This window comes from Lytechinus variegatus, chromosome 17, assembly GCF_018143015.1.
Source record: "Lytechinus variegatus isolate NC3 chromosome 17, Lvar_3.0, whole genome shotgun sequence".
In the NCBI taxonomy this organism is placed as follows: domain Eukaryota; kingdom Metazoa; phylum Echinodermata; class Echinoidea; order Temnopleuroida; family Toxopneustidae; genus Lytechinus; species Lytechinus variegatus.
The window spans coordinates 761554-778273 of NC_054756.1; the positions used below are offsets into that span (position 1 = coordinate 761554).

General features: G+C 38.0%; 1 protein-coding gene across 5 annotated transcripts in view; it reads left to right on the top strand.

Moving 5' to 3' along the window:
* Positions 1 to 1588: 1588 nt before the first annotated feature.
* LOC121430526 (putative Polycomb group protein ASXL2) overlaps positions 1589 to 16720 on the top strand; it is a 33417-nt gene continuing 18285 nt past the window's right edge. For 4 of the 5 annotated variants that reach the window (XM_041627814.1, XM_041627815.1, XM_041627818.1 and 1 more), the window contains exons 1-5: positions 1589 to 1818; positions 5603 to 5685; positions 6363 to 6365; positions 12758 to 12866; positions 15372 to 15507. In XM_041627814.1, the coding sequence (XP_041483748.1) occupies positions 1762 to 1818; positions 5603 to 5685; positions 6363 to 6365; positions 12758 to 12866; positions 15372 to 15507 (388 nt within the window). In that variant the 5' untranslated portion in view covers positions 1589 to 1761. The remainder of the gene's footprint in view (positions 1819 to 5602; positions 5686 to 6362; positions 6366 to 12757; positions 12867 to 15371; positions 15508 to 16720) is intronic. The other variant, XM_041627816.1, reaches the window with a different exon arrangement.

Here is a 16720-nt window from a genome sequence, read left to right on the forward strand (position 1 = left end):
GTGGGAAAGAAGAAATTATTGTTCATTAGGATGTTATATTATAATATCATGTTATATTACATAAAACACATCTTTCATATTTTTATGAAACACAATTTTCTCAGGGCCTATATTTCTTCATTGCTCCTGGTGCTCGCATTTTCTGTTTAACGAGATATAAATTATCCTGTTGTACTAAAACCTCCCGTTTTCAAGTCAATATACACCAAAGATATTTCCTCGCACTTCGGGTTATTATTGTTTTATGTGACCTATGCTTATTTTAAGACTACTTAAAGTGATTACCCCATTGTATGGTCTTAATATAAAACATTCATAAAACATATAAACACAACCTGTCCGTGCCTATACGTTCGCATTAAGTGGATTGGTGAGATATGTATACTTTTAATGGATTTCTTTAAAATGGTCCTTGAAATATCTCTGTTTAAGGTCTTATAAAAAGTATACAAAAATTTCACCTCGCACTTGCATAATTTGGTAAGTGAAATACGTAAGATATTCATGATTTCCTACAAACAAGCCTTAAAAATAATATGCCCCTCGATCTTTTCAGGTCTGAATTTCCTAAATTTTCAGCTCGCGCTTCGCGCTTAATTGCAATATTGATTAGTGAGATGCGTATGTTAATCATGATAGCATACAAGTGCTTCATGTGTTTAGATGTCAAACAAAATCAGCAATTAAGCGCTTGGCACTTGCATTAGATGACTATGGTGAAGTATACTCTTAATTCCTAAAATATATTAGTATAGTCCTGAAAATTTCCCTGTTTGAGGTCAAAATCGGATGTAAAATAAGAAAGTTATGACATTTTAAAGTTTTGCTTAATTTCACAAAACATTTATATGCACATCCTGGTGTGTATGCAAATGAGAGTCTGACATCCACTCACCATTTCTTTTGTATTTTATTATATGACATTCTATTTTTCTTCTCATTGCTCCCTGAACATGTGGATTGAGTTTTCAGTCAAGTTGGCCCTATCCACAAATCTATAAGAAATGTAATATTGTATAATTCAAACAATAAAAAAGAAAAGAAATAGTGATATAGGGACATCATCGACTGTCTCGATCATTTGAGTTGTACATGAAACCTTTTTTTCTGAGCAATAAGTAAAACTTTAAAATGTCATAACTTTCTCCTTTTTTCGCTCCATCGGGGAATCCCCATGTTAATCGCTTGACCAAGATTTTCAAAGGATTGATATTGGCATTGTTATTTGCCAACAAAAAAACCCGGCGTACAGTCATTGCCGTTTTTAATTCATGATCATTATTCTAATTCTTTGATCTATTAATGTCATTATCTTTTTTTTTTTTGGGGGGGGGAGGTCGATGATCGAGCTATAGCCTGACAAACTGCAAATTAGTCCTATCTCTACACAGCGGTGTTGACCTAGACGTTTTTTTATTATACCTGGCGAATTATGAAAGAATTAACGTTCCTAATCCAAGCATAACTAATGAAAGGAAATCCCGTTCGGTTTAATAATGTGGTAATAGAGAAATCGTATTTTGTGAAAACAGATATTGGACAACACTGCGCTCTGCACACGCCATCCAGCAAGTTTACATCGTATGCAAATTAGCTGTCGGCTTCTAGAGGTCAACTTGCTCATCGAAAGGTCAGCGGTTGTCGCAAAATGGCGGATAAGGAATGAGAATTTTGTACGGACAATCGAAAATGTTTTGAAGTTTATTCCACTACTCATCCACCACTGTTCGCAGTTTTAGCACTGGAAAATATCCTGACACCATGAAGGATAGAAAAAGGCGAAGCAAAGGAAGAACTTGGGTCGAGGCAGCGCGCATGGTAAGTTTTATGTGAAATGTTTTGAGGCATCGCCTTGCATTGTTTGTTTCTGCGGGCGGCTTATGTACAATTTCTATGGCATTTTGTAATGCCTGGCGATGCGAATTTTGCGATGAGCCTGGGCCTTCCGCCTCGCCTGGCTGGCTGGATTCAGACTTCAGCTGTGTTGGCAACAAAGATTCTTCAAACTCCGAACTCAGGTAAACCCCTCCCCTATGTGACGGCCCCCGGGGGGGGGGGGGCTCACATGGTCGTAGGCCCTACGGACTACGGGCGGGGGGACGTTTTCAGACTTTTTAAAAGAAGGGGGTCATCACATCAGTCAGAGCGGCGATAGACAAGACAGCTGGCAGCCGTCTGTTTCGAGGAGTTTTTTAACATTTAAAAAAAAATTCTCCTCGTACACAGACGGCTCGCTATCGTGCAGCCACCATTCAGCCATTAGGGGACTTGCAATGCAAAATCCCCCCGTCGGGGATCTTCAATTTTTGTCTTTAATGAATAAAAAAATTTGCAATTATTGTGACCAAAATGCAAATTAATATTCCCTCTTGGCATTGATTGCCAAAAAACAGAGAAAAATTAAGTTAAAAGGAACAAAATCAGTGACTTACCTCGGCTGTCACGCAAATTCACTTCGCCATTTTGTCCGATCTTAAGTACATAAACATATGGCCATTGAGTCCCCTGTACAGATCGCACTAGAACTTCGGTCTCTGTATTTGGTGAGTGAAGCCAACGGAGTTCAGCTGAACAACCAACATAACAGAGACCGAAGCTTTTGGTCTAGAGTGGCGAAAGCTTTTTCAGTGAGTCAATAATACGGTACGGTACACAACTAAGTCAATGTACCGTAACATCATTAGCTACGCTCGTTTTCAGAACGAAGACTTCGAAGTAGCGCACAGCTGAGCGAAGACTTTCGACGTTCAGAGCCGAAAGTATCTCGAGCATGTCGAGCGAAGTTCGCGCAGGCTCCACTAGCCACTCCACTTCACTACCGCTACACTGCACTCCACCTTCCCGAACTTCGGGACGGTGAACTCGATCGGATATTCCGAGGACAAAGGTGGGATGGAAATGTTATTCATTGTAAAAATTATTTATAGAAAAAAAATATAACGAGAAAGAAAAATCTCTTAATTTTTTACTCTTCACCCATATTTCACTCCGTGTCCATCCTCCGGTTATCCTTATTCCTTAAAGGACAAGTTCACCCCAACAAAAACTTGATTTGAATAAAAAGAGAAAAATTCAACAAGCATAACACTGAAAATTTCATCAAAATCGGATGTAAAATAAGAAAGTTATGGCATTTTAAAGTTTTGCTTCATTTCACAAAACAGTTATGCACATCTCGATAGGTATGCAAATGAGGAACTGATGACATCACTCACTATTTCTTTTGTATTTTATTATATGAAATATGAAATATTTTTATTTTCTTGTCATTATGTGAAATGAAATTTCATTCCTCCCTGAAAATGTGGAATTCCATTATTTTAACATTTGTGCATCAGGCAAGGAGGTCATAATCGTCAAATTCGTAAAAAATGAAATATTGTTTAATTCAAACAATAACAAACAAAAGAAATAGTGAATGACATCATCGACTCTCTCATTTGGATGTAACTGGCTCGTTCATATAACTATTTTGTTAAAAATAAGCGAAACTTTGAAATGTCATAACTCTCTTATTTAACATCCGATTTTGATGAAATTTTCAGCATTGTGCTTGTCTGATTTTTCTCTATTGATTCAAATCAACATTTTTCTGAGGTGGACTTGACCTTTAAGTTAAAATTTATGATTTTGGGCAAGTATCTATTTCCTCACATGTATTAATCACGGCTGATTTCAAAAAATCTCAGGCGATCGGTCGCAGGTCAAACAGCCAACAAATATTTATATTATATTGGATGGCTCAGAAAATTCCAAAAATGTTTTAAGAGTTTGGGAAAATATTCCACGAATCGGGGGGGGGGGGGATTGGGATGTGAATGTAATTTTGAAATTAGCGACGTGATCATATTTTCCAATTTCATTTTTCAAAACGCCATGTCAAAGTGGAACATTCCAAGTTTATGTCCTTGACAACTAAAAAATCCCCAGGGCAGGCAATTGGAGTATGGAAGACCAGAACAATGTCTATCGTTGATATGTTGATTATTGCTAAGATTTCTGAATGTCTAAAGGCGGTTTCAAACCGCCTCGATCACAAGAATCCCCGTTAAATTACGAGAACTTTTTAAGGCTAAAAAATACCCGTTAATTATTCCTGCATTCACACCGCCCCAAAACACATCCTTCGGGATAAGTTCCCGAAGTTACGAGCATGCGCAGTGTGGTCTGATAAGCAGGCAAGGCGGGAGATTTAAAATCACTAGCCCAGCAGCCACCCACGCCGCCGTGCCCAACGACACGCTGGGATAAAAGTTCCCGTAATTTGCTTTCACATCGCCAAAATACCTGCGACCTTGGAAAAATCCCCACGAAAGTTCTCGTAATTTCGCCAAGTACCTACTATTTAGCGGGTATTTTCTTTCGGGGAGATTACGCGTAGTTTGCTTTCACATTACCAAAATACCTGGTATTTTCTGATCGGGGTAAATTTCCCGATCAGAGAATACCTGGAACTGGCGAACTTCGAGGCGGTCTGAAACCACCTTAAAAGAACTTTTGTCAGTTTCGCTTGTGATTGCACAATCCTGATTTCTCACACTTCATATCCAGCCATTTTCATGATGATCTGATAACTTGATCACACTGATATTGGAGATAAAAACCAAGTATGCTGATTTCACTTTCTAAGTAGGCACATTTTATTGTATGAGCCTGTATGTTATAGTGAATAACTTCTGGGAAGAAATAGTGACCCGCATTGGCTCGCGGAAGTGTCAATTTTATGTGATGACATGTTTAAAAAATCCATTAACATCGCGAAATCGCTGAAAAATCCACTTTTTAGACCCCAATAATTATGATGTTAAGTTAATGCGATTGTGACATTTTTAGTGCGAGATGCGGTCATTTAGAGAAGAAAATTTTACTTTTGTTCAAGATTTTGCCCATGTCATCGAATGATTTTGTTGTGTGATAAGGAGCTACACATGTACATCTACATGTAGTGAATGTGTGGGGTGTATATATTATTTGTGGCTGTGTTCAGTGGTATTTTGCAAAGTATGTTGAACTGTTGAATGTTTTATTTTGTAAGACAATTACATGTACGAGTGTTGAACTGTGTTTTCTTGAGTTAATTTTACGATTTTATTTTTATTTGAGGAAAACTAGTTAACGTTCCAAGGCTAATGGCGAGGCTGGGGGCGGGTGTGAAGTACATTGCACTGTATGTAATAAATGATACCACGTACCCCAGCTCAATGATTTTCTACTGCATGTGCGCACTTAAGTTACTCTGCCGATCCATTTATTGTATTTACACCCTAGTAGTGTGAAATTTTATTGAATTTTATAAATGAAGTATTCAATAATGGATGATGTAAACAAGTTTTTAGTATGGATTGGCAGTTACATCAATATGAGATAGTGAGTGACATCATCGACTCTCTCATTTGGATGTAACTGGCTCGTTCATGTAACTATTTTGTTAAAAATAAGCGAAACTTTGAAATGTCATAACTTTCTTATTTCACATCTGATTTTGATAAAATATTCATCATTGTGTTTGTCTGATTTTTCTCTATTGATTCAAATCAACATTTTTCTGAGGTGAACTTGACCTTTAATGATACAATTGTTTTCCATCAATGATCTTTTTCAGGTTCTTGAGAAGCATCCAAAGACTCCTATGAGCTACAAGGAGATTCTTCGTGATATCCAGGAATATGCCCTTAAGGACATCAAGTAAGTTTTTCAATCTATGTCTGCATGGTTTTGCAGCTCTTGCTTTGGTCTCTATGTGCTCCTGCGTTCCTGCTCAGCCCTGTTGCATAAAAGTATCTACTGTAAATGTAGTACATTTGTCCTTGAATGGTATATATAGTAATGCTGTAACCGATTTTTATTCCAATTCCCGATCCGATCCGATTTCCCCCTTTTTTCTACATTTTTCCGAACTCCGATTTTTGACCAGTGGGGAAAAAATCGGATCGGAAAAACCAAAACATAACAAGACAACAAAAAAACACGTGGCGACATGTTTGCCGTCAAAATGCGCTGGTGATTTGTTTTTATCTCAGACAAAAGCGGTGGAAGGAAAAGAAGATAAAGGGGAAGAAAATTATGATTTGTTTTTATCTCCGATATTAGCGGAAAGGCAGGTGGAGAAGAAGATTATGATTTGTTTTGATCTCCGACATAATCGGGGAAGAACAAAACGATGTTGATGATGATAATTTGTTTTGATCTCCGACAAAAATGGAGGAAGAAAAACAACGAAAAGACGATATGTTTTGATCTTAAGCGGAGGCAAATAAGATTTAGTTGAACACGCTGACATGCGCGGTAATATTTACGACTATCTGACTATACGTCCTCTAAGAGTTTACGATTACCTCCGCTATCACTACGATGTTGTAGAGAAGGTGAAAATCATCTCTAACAACTTTGGATAATAGTGCGTCTTTTTCGGGAGGTCATGCGACCTTTATGAGTTTACGATTACCTCCGCTATCACTACGATGTTGTAGAGAAGGTGAATATCATGGTAAACAACTCTGGATAATAATGCGTCCTTTTCGGGAGGTCATGCAACCTTTAAGAGTTTACGATTACCTCCGCCATCACTACGATGTTGTAGAGAAGGGGAATATCACGGTAAACATCTCTTGATAATAATGCGTCTTTTTCGGGAGGTCATGCAACCTTTAAGAGTTTACGATTACCTCCGCCATCACTACGATGTTGTAGAGAAGGTGAATATCATGGTAAACAATTCTGGACAATAATGCGTCTTTTTCGGGAGGTCATGCGACCTTTATGAGTTTACGATTACCTCCGCTATCACTACGATGTTGTAGAGAAGGTGAATATCATGGTAAACAACTCTGGATAATAATGCGTCCTTTTCGGGAGGTCATGCGACCTTTAAGAGTTTACGATTACCTCCGCAATCACTACGATGTTGTAGAGAAGGTGAATATCACGGTAAACAACTCTTGATAATAATGCGTCTTTTTGGGAGGTCATGCGACCTTTAAGAGTTTACGATTACCTCCGCCATCACTACGATGTTGTAGAGAAGGTGAATATCACGGTAAACAACTCTGGATGATAATGCGTCTTTTTCGGGAGGTCATGCGACCTTTAAGAGTTTACGATTACCTCCGCCATCACTACGATGTTGTAGAGAAGGTGAATATCACGGTAAACAACTCTTGATAATAATGCGTCTTTTTCGGGAGGTCATGCGACCTTTATGAGATTACGATTACCTCCGCCATCACTACGATGTTGTAGAGAAGGTGAATATCACGGTAAACATCTCTTGATAATAATGCGTCTTTTTCGGGAGGTCATGCGACCTTTATGAGATTACGATTACCTCCGCCATCACTAAGATGTTGTAGAGAAGGTGAATATCATGGTAAACAATTCTGGACAATAATGCGTCTTTTTCGGAAGGTCATGCAACCTTTAAGAGTTTAAGATTACCTCCGCTATCACTACGATGTTGTAGAGAAGGGGAATGTCACGGTAAACATCTCTTGATAATAATGCGTCTTTTTCGGGAGGTCATGCAACCTTTAAGAGTTTACGATTACCTCCGCCATCACTACGATGTTGTAGAGAAGGTGAATATCATGGTAAACAATTCTGGACAATAATGCGTCTTTTTCGGGAGGTCATGCAACCTTTAAGAGTTTACGATTACCTCCGCCATCACTACGATGTTGTAGAGAAGGTGAATATCATGGTAAACAATTCTGGACAATAATGCGTCTTTTTCGGGAGGTCATGCGACCTTTATGAGATTACGATTACCTCCGCCATCACTACGATGTTGTAGAGAAGGTGAATATCATGGTAAACAACTCTGGATAATAATGCGTCTTTTTCGGGAGGTCATGCGACCTTTAAGAGTTTACGATTACCTCCGCCATCACTACGATGTTGTAGAGAAGGTGAATATCACGGTAAACAACTCTGGATAATAATGCGTCCTTTTTGGGAGGTCATGCGACCTTTAAGAGTTTACGATTACCTCCGCCATCACTACGATGTTGTAGAGAAGGTGAATATCACGGTAAACAACTCTTGATAATAATGCGTCTTTTTCGGGAGGTCATGCGACCTTTATGAGATTACGATTACCTCCGCCATCACTACGATATCGTAGAGAAGGTGAATATCATCGTAAGCAACTTTGGATGATAATGCGTCTTTTTTGGTAAGTAATGCGGCCTCTAAAAGTTCACGAAGGACTCCGCCATCACCACGATGTTGTAGAGAAGAGGCCTATCATTGATCGGCGGTAGTGTCGCGCGCTGGAACGTCATCTTATTTTCCTTCCTCCGATTATGTCGGAGATCAAAACAACTCATCATCTTCTTCCTCCGCTTTTGTCGGAGATCAAAACAAATACTGCCATCAGTGTAGCGTGCCGCATTTGTCCACGCGCCGGCCACATACAAATTTTAATGTATTTTTTTGTTTTTGAATATCTTCCGATCCGATATCCGAACCGATTCCGATTTTAGGAGCAAAACTTCCGAACCGAACTCCGATCCCGTAATGGCTCTAACTTACAACATTAATATATAGTACATGTACCTTCTACAGAATCCTTGAACTTGATTGGCTGTTGAGCTTTGTTACAATAGTGTACAAATAGCGAATAGGCATGAGTGCGATGGTGCGAGATTTCGCACGAGGTGAAAGAAAGATGCTCTGTTCAACGAGGCGTCAGCCGAGTTGAATAGAGCGTTTCTTTCTTTCACCGAATGCGAAATCTCGCACCATTGCACGAATATGAATATTCGCTATTTGTGTTGTACAACGCCTCAGAATCTAGCGAAAATATGAAAAAACAAGAGTTTTTCCCTCCAGTAGCTATGAAAAGGGAGCAAAAATATTGAAGCAAAAAGCAAAATCCCACAAGCCGGGCCCACAAGCGCACATGATCTTGGACAGCAATGCGCATTTAGCCAGCGGGCTGTACGCTGTGACGTCACCTCCTAAAGCCGTGCAATGGTACATTTTGGATGGTACGTCTTGTGTGCAACGGTACGAATGTGTGACATTCAGCCTCCCATTTGATCGCGTACAACAAGCTAATTAGGCGTTGTACAGTAGTTACCATTGGATGGGTGTGGGTATGTTCAATCACCATGTTGATATTTGATGTAGGGGATATGAATGAAAAGGCTATAAAAAATGAAAATATACATGTAGGTACAGTAAATACGCTGTATAAATGTTTAAAGGGGATTTCAGGAAAAAAGATCATCCGACTAAGCCAGTGTGTTGATCTCAATGATGATTTGATTGATGGATTGATGACCTGTATCAGGGGTTAGGTTCAGATAGGATCCAGGAAAAACATCAAAATCCTTAGCAGATCATGATTCTAAATAAAATAAAAAATCCTTGTACTTTTGTGGAATTAATTCATTGAAATTGTACACCTGTATACTGTATGTGAAGGAATGTATTGTTGGACTGTTGGCTTGTTTTTTGTCTTACAATAATACATGTATTTTTTTGTTCAGGCATTGTGGATGTGATGTTTCCCACCTACATGTATAAAGTATGTCTTTGTTTTTTTGTTTCAGGTGTTTAGATTCTAACCCAAAATAATGAAGTGACAGTGGGAGAAGTTACATGTAAATTGCACACGTATGCTCTTGCTTTATGTTTGCTTTTAAATAGATAATTGTTGCATTGTGCCATGATACATGGTGTGTTAAAATATTGATGCAGTGATTTAAAAAAACAGTTTAAAAAATGTGAATGAAAATAAAGAGCTGTACATAGTAAATTCAGCAATCCTGGGCCCCATCTTACAAATAGTTACGGTTGATCCAATCAATCGTAACTCTTTGGAAATCCATCAGTGTCATATTTTTTTATACAGGAAATTTGTAAAATGTCCTTTGTATACAAAGGAGAACACACAAAATTGTCATGAAATCGATGAATTTATGGATATAATATACATCTCAAATTTTTTAAAACAAACTTGCATTTATATGTTGACTTTGCTGGCTTTTTAGTTGCGATCAATCAGATCAATCGTTACTCTTTGCGAATTGGGGCACTGGACCCTGTCTTACAAAGAATTGTGATCGATTTGAATAGTCTCAACTATATGGAAATCCATCATTATCATGATTTTTTTAATACAGGAATTTTGAAAAATGTCAATTTGTGACCAAAGGAGAACACACCAAATAATGTGTATCAAGACAGCGATGAATCACATACTCTACATGTACGGTACATGTATGGATATACATGTACATCATCATCTAGAACACATTTTGAACAAACATGTATTTTACATGTAGATGCTGGCATTGCTGGCTTTCCATCAATCACAAATCTTTGTAATGTACATGCTGGACTGCTAGTCTCAGTCTCTCAGACTTACATGTACATGTAGCTCTGGGATCATATTGGGACTGGTGTTTATATTCTGTTGCCCATTTAGCTTGTATATTGCCACTTGGTCTGTACTCTACACACAATTTGTCTACAGGTGTACAGTACTTTCTGTTTGGTATCATGATCATCCCACAGATACCGTGTTTACACAGTGACACGGCTCGGGGGTTCGACACGCGAGCCGTGCTCAACACGGCAATTTTATGCTGTGTAAACGCGATCAGTGTGATCCGCGAGCCGTGTCGAACACGGCTTTTTCGATCCGCCAAAATCGTAGGTTTCAACCCGCGAGCCGAGTCAGACTCGGCAATTTTTTCGTGTGTAAACAGAAAGCCGTGTCGAACTCTCTTGACCTAGGTCACTGCGCGCGCTTTCACTTTTGGCATTGTTGTTGTTCGCACGGACAAGATTCGATTCCGGCGGTGAATTTCCCGCCTTTAATTTGCGACGTCATAATTCTTCTTCCGTTCGAGATCTGCGAGCCGTGTTGAACTCGCCTTTTTATATGTACGTATAAACGCGATCTCTGATCCCTTCTTCGCAGTGTTCAACCCGGCTCGCGGATTCAACACGCGAGCCGAGTCAATGTGTAAACACGGTAATAGTCTAGATCTCTTGTCCCATTTTGTCCACCAATTTGTCTACTATTTTGTCTAATTACTGCTTACGGTATACTGTATTTCATCCAATACATGTATATGGTATAGGCTTTGCCATTTGGTGCAACACCAATAGTCCATTCTACATGTAGGTACATGTATTCTTACATGAGATTTATGACCAAATTTTTCATTTGACAAAGTGCTTTAAATGTGATGTTGTATGTTTGTTACCTTTTTGTTGCACTGTCAGTACCTTAAAATCAAATTTTATGTATGTCAATATGCATCACTGAAGCAATGTTGTTTTTATTTTTTATTCCCCACGATCCATTTCTTCTTTGTGCTACTGCTTCTGCTAAAAAGAAGGTAAGATTGTTGTTCATTTGTGCATAAATGTGTTTTACCCACAGAAGTGGTTAGATTTCATGATGTTATTTTTATTTTTGCTCATCAAATTGGCAACAATGCAATTTTCATTATTTTTTTGATCAATTTTGATTATTTTGTATACTTAAAGAAAATCAAATACATAGATAAAAAAGAGTGAAAAATGTAAAAAAAAATTGCAATTTGATATAGTGATTTTATTATTTTTTTAAAATCACATCCAGTATTGTCAATTTTGAGTGCCTTCATGTATTGGCAAAATGTACATGTACTTTAGAATTAATTTAGTATATTTTCTCTTTTTAATCAAGACCACAATCAAATTCAACTGCAAAAGTGTCTCCTACAGCAATTGCTTTGCCTCTTGTACATGTACCATTCCAAATGTGAATTTGTTTTACTGTAGATGTAATGCTTTTGTGATTCACCAATGTTGTGGGATTCCCCAATGCACCAAATTAGGGGATTTCCCAGTGCACCAATGTTAGGGGGTTTCCCAGGCACTGAATTGAGATACAGTACTAGTATGTAGGCCTACATACATGTAGTCGGACGTTTAGCAGTCTTGTCTGTGTTATTGATTCTATACAGCATTATGTACATATGATTTAAACCAAGCATGGTTGAAAGTGACCATGAAGTAAAAACAAAAAGCAAATTAATGCCCTTACTGGTTGAAGATTGAGTTGTCTTTTATATTTGGAAACGGAATATCATCTTGACTCTTTCTGTAAAAGGGCCAATTCCATATATACTTATCCATGTGTGTCTTTTTTAAAGATATGGTTTGATTCCTGACAATTTGATAAAAATTAGCCTGATTGTCACAGACCTTGAAATGACCATTAGTACTGTAAATATTGATTTTATTTAACACATGGTTTATAAATCTCAACATGGCCCATGTATCTCTGATTTATTTGGAAGTTGGAACAATAGCACAATCTGAGCTACTTGTATTGAAAAAATAATGACTACAGTAATTCAATAATTTACCCAATAACAACCATGTTAGAAATCTCTTGTGGTTTCTCAACATCAATGTTTGTTACATGTACATGTACCTAATGCAAATTGTCCTTTTGTCCCTGTTTTTTATTTTTTTGTTGTACATGCAGCATGTAAATATTATTTACATTGAAGACTTGATGCTATTTGTTGCTTTGGAAAAAAATATGTTATTAATGATTTTTATTGTGTTTGATTTCAGGATCACTTTATTCAAGTTCCTTGTAACTTTTCAGTGATCCTTCCACTACTCTTAAATATACTCACTTTTGTTAGAATGTATTTTATTGAAATATTCATACTTCTTGATTTATATGGTTTTTATAAAGATTGTGGTAAATAAAGTTTCAATTTCAATTGTATTTGATTTCTAGTGGTACACAACCCCTTGCCTGCCTGAATGCTATGCTACACTCTGGGTCAAGGGGTAAGAACAGTGCTTTCTACAAGGTTGGTGGATTGATGGGAGTATATGGCTTAAAGGTAAGTGCCAGTTTTGGTAACGATATCAAAATGAGTTCTTACAGAATCCAATGAAATGACCACCAAAGTGTCTGTTTGTATAAATAAAGAATATGTGCCAAAGGATTCTGGAAGAAATTGTGTAATTGCTGAGAAATTAGCAAATAAGCACAGGATTCGGGTCAAGCGTCGGGCCGACATTCAGAGCAATAATATACACTGTCCCACGTGCGCTTATCTGTGTTGGTGATCTTCAGTGTGAATATTTTCAGCGTAGATTTCAAGATTTCACGAAGTTCGGTTTAAGTGACTATACCAGATCTAGATCCTCGATGATATACTGACAATTAAGCCTGGTTTTACAGACTTTCTCATGAAATCAGTGTTTACTGCAACTACTGGCATTTCTCTTTAAAGGTGAGTATTTAAAGAAGTCAGTGGGGGACATTTCACAAAGAGTGTAATATACACTGTACATGTACAGTGTATGGCTGAAAATCACACTCGATTCCCTGTGTGCGGTATGTATATAACATGTTGCCAGAATGCTTAGAAAAAGAAAGTTTAATCAAAATAATTTAGGCTTGCTTGAAATCATATTCATTTCATTACCACATGCTTTTCCTGGTGTGGCTACATACAGAAAACAACATGTTGGACCACTCTACGAACAGACAGGCATTTTCTGTCATTTCTGATTTTCATTTGATAATAAATTAACATTTTCCTGAAAATCGTTTGGGAGATATCAATGTAGTAGGTTTATTGGGAGAATAATAAACATAGATATGTGTAGTGCATTGTTGATATCAATATATTCAGCTGCGCTTATTCAGAGCTCTTTCTACATATTTCTACATTAGAAAATAATCCTACATTTATTCATTTTTATGATTCTGTGTAAGTTTTGTTAAATTCTGTGATACTAATTACCGTAAGTAACGGTGTATTAACCGCACCCGTGTATTAACCGCACCCCCAACTTTGGACAAAAAAAAAAAAAAAAATTCTTCTCACATTTACATGCATATTTGAAGTACAAAGAAACAAAATCTAAGTTTTTAAAATTCAAAGTATCCAAAGAGATTACCGGTACGCGGAATCTGCTGTTCTTGATCAATTCATCTACAAATGTTAGAAAGAAAGAACGGTCCCGACAATATTGGCAATTTACACACTCACTCACCTCACAGTCACAGTGTACACACACACAGCACTGCCATTACATTGCAAACTACGATACAGTACCAGTCATGCCAGTACATCTTATCAAATTATGATCTGTCTTTCCCAGCGTAGGAGGAACAAACATTCACATTTCTTGCATCGTAACCTCACAATCACTTTCAGAAATTTGATGTCTTAGCATGAATTTTGGATACGGGATTATAGGAAGGTTCAAGAAACAAAGAAATTGACATTTTTCCCAGTTGTTTTTTACGGCTTCGTGCTGTCTCTCTCGTGCATGGTTTACATGGTATCTTCTGAAAAGCAAACAGGAAGGAAAAAAAAACAAGCTGGCGCGAAATGGGATTTTGAATAGCGCCAGCTTAAGTCGCACTATAACCACATTACAACGCAATCTCTAAGCTCATTCAACTCTCGCTCACAAAATATTACCGAGTGTGCTTGGCGTTTCTTTCAAATTAGCCAGGGAACTTCACTACTTTGAATCGAGAATAAAGTCAAAATTAGTGTCATGAAGGTGGGTGCGTTTGTTATGGACAACATTTAATTAAGATCGTAATTCGCTTCCCATTACCCGCGGCTCATACCCCTCTAAACGACATTGCCTGGGCGGCTACGCCCGGCCACTCAATGTGTTGTGAACTGGCAGACATCGTACATGTACGGGAGGGGTTACGGCGGGCTGGCTCAGACCCGTCACCGTGTATAAACCGCACCCCCGACTTTTGCTTCTATCCCGCCGAGAAAAAGGTGCGGTTAATACACCGTTACTTACGGTATTTTCTATTCTTACCAGTACCAGAGAGTTTATCTTTTAAGGGCCCAGCCACTGACAAATCATGGGGAAATTGAATCATTACGAAATTTACAAAAGGCCAATTGAGACTTGCATAATATAATCTGTCCATCATGAGCGCCCCTCGGACTAATGCGATAAAAGTTTGGACAGCACAAATTTGACCGAACTCGTGATGGTTTTACTACAGATCATTGCAGTTCCAGTTTCCAAAAATCCCAATTCCTAGGCTCATAGCAGGTCTCTTGATTGCTATTTAAATGCTGAACCAAAATAAATAACCTCTGTGAAGTTACCGGTACATGTTTCAAAGTCAAAACATTCAGTTTACAGGTTGGTTAGTCTACCAACTATTGCTCTCCTATAGACCTCCCAGACATGCCGGCGTCTATGACATAACATCCCCAGGCATGCAGCCGAGTGAAAGACTTGAATCCCTTCTCTGTTCTGAGATTAGCATTGATTTCCCCATGATTTGTCAATGAAAGGTTGCTTTAACACCCTACAGTTTTTAGTAACATTATGATTTGTTTGAATCTCAGACTGACCTGCCGAAGGAAGCTACAGCCATGTTGGAGCTGCAGAGTGAAGATGGAACAGATGTGTTTCCCGTAGAGTCATCTGATGATGATAACGACGATGAGACGGATAGACCTTACGTTCCCATCAAGAAAAGACGTAAGTAACCATAGCCATGGCAATTTGACAAGAAGTACTCAATGGCCCGAATTCACAAAGGTGGTTTTGAAAACCCACGGTTGAATCCATGGTTGATGCAGATTTCCTGTGTAAATTACGCTTAATGTAGCACGTGCGTAAGAAATATCCAATGCTGATCTGCGCTTTTGTCACAGTGCGCCAAATTGACACCTGTTTCCATGGTTAGATACACTATTTTATTCATGAGTCCACTGTTTAAAGAGTGGACTCATGAATAAAATAGCGTTGATAACCATGGCAACAGGCATCATTTTGGGACAATATCCTCTAGTATTCTAAATAACAACCAGAACTATTATCTTCAAAAGGAATGCTCTAAAATGATTACCCTGTTCAGTGTTGAGCCATATTTAATTGGTGTCTCAACACTGAAATAAATCAACGTTTTAGAGCATTTCGTATGAAGTATATGCATTCATAATTTTGTATGATCCAGGGCAATGTCTTACACAGAGATTTGATCCAATCAATATCAACTGTGTGGAAATCCATCCATAACAACAAATTTTCTACAGGAAATACGCACAATATTGTATTAAAACAAAGAGAATCACACTGAATTTTCAATAGAATGATGAATGTATTCATATCTATAGAAAATATTTTGAACAAACATACACTGTACTTTATGAATCTGTATCATCTGTGTTAAGATCCTTGCATTGGTTGCCTGTCAGGTCACGTATTAAGTCAAGATCTTACTACTCTCTTTTCAGTGTTTTCGACAAATGGCTCCATCTTTACTGTCAGAGTTACTTGTAAAATATGAACCTGTTCGAAATCTTAGATCACTTCATAAGGATTTATATAACGTACCGATTGTTAAGACAAAGATTTATGGTGAACGGTGGTTTGCGCATGCTGCGCCGGAACTCTGGAATAGCATCCCACAAAATTTAAGGCAAGTTGACACAATTGGGCAATTTAAAACTGCATTGAAAACATATTTATTTAACTGAAAAGAATATTAACAAAGCATTACCAGCAGCTTACCCCTCATCTTTCTTTTTCTTCTAAAGCGCATTGAGACCTTTGTAAGGTGTAATGCGCTATACAAAAGCTGTTCTATTATTATATTACATGTTGACATTGCTTGCCGTCCATGGTTGTGGTTGATCAATCAAAACTCTTTGTAAGATGGGGCCCAGGAAGGAATTGGAAGAGTGACATG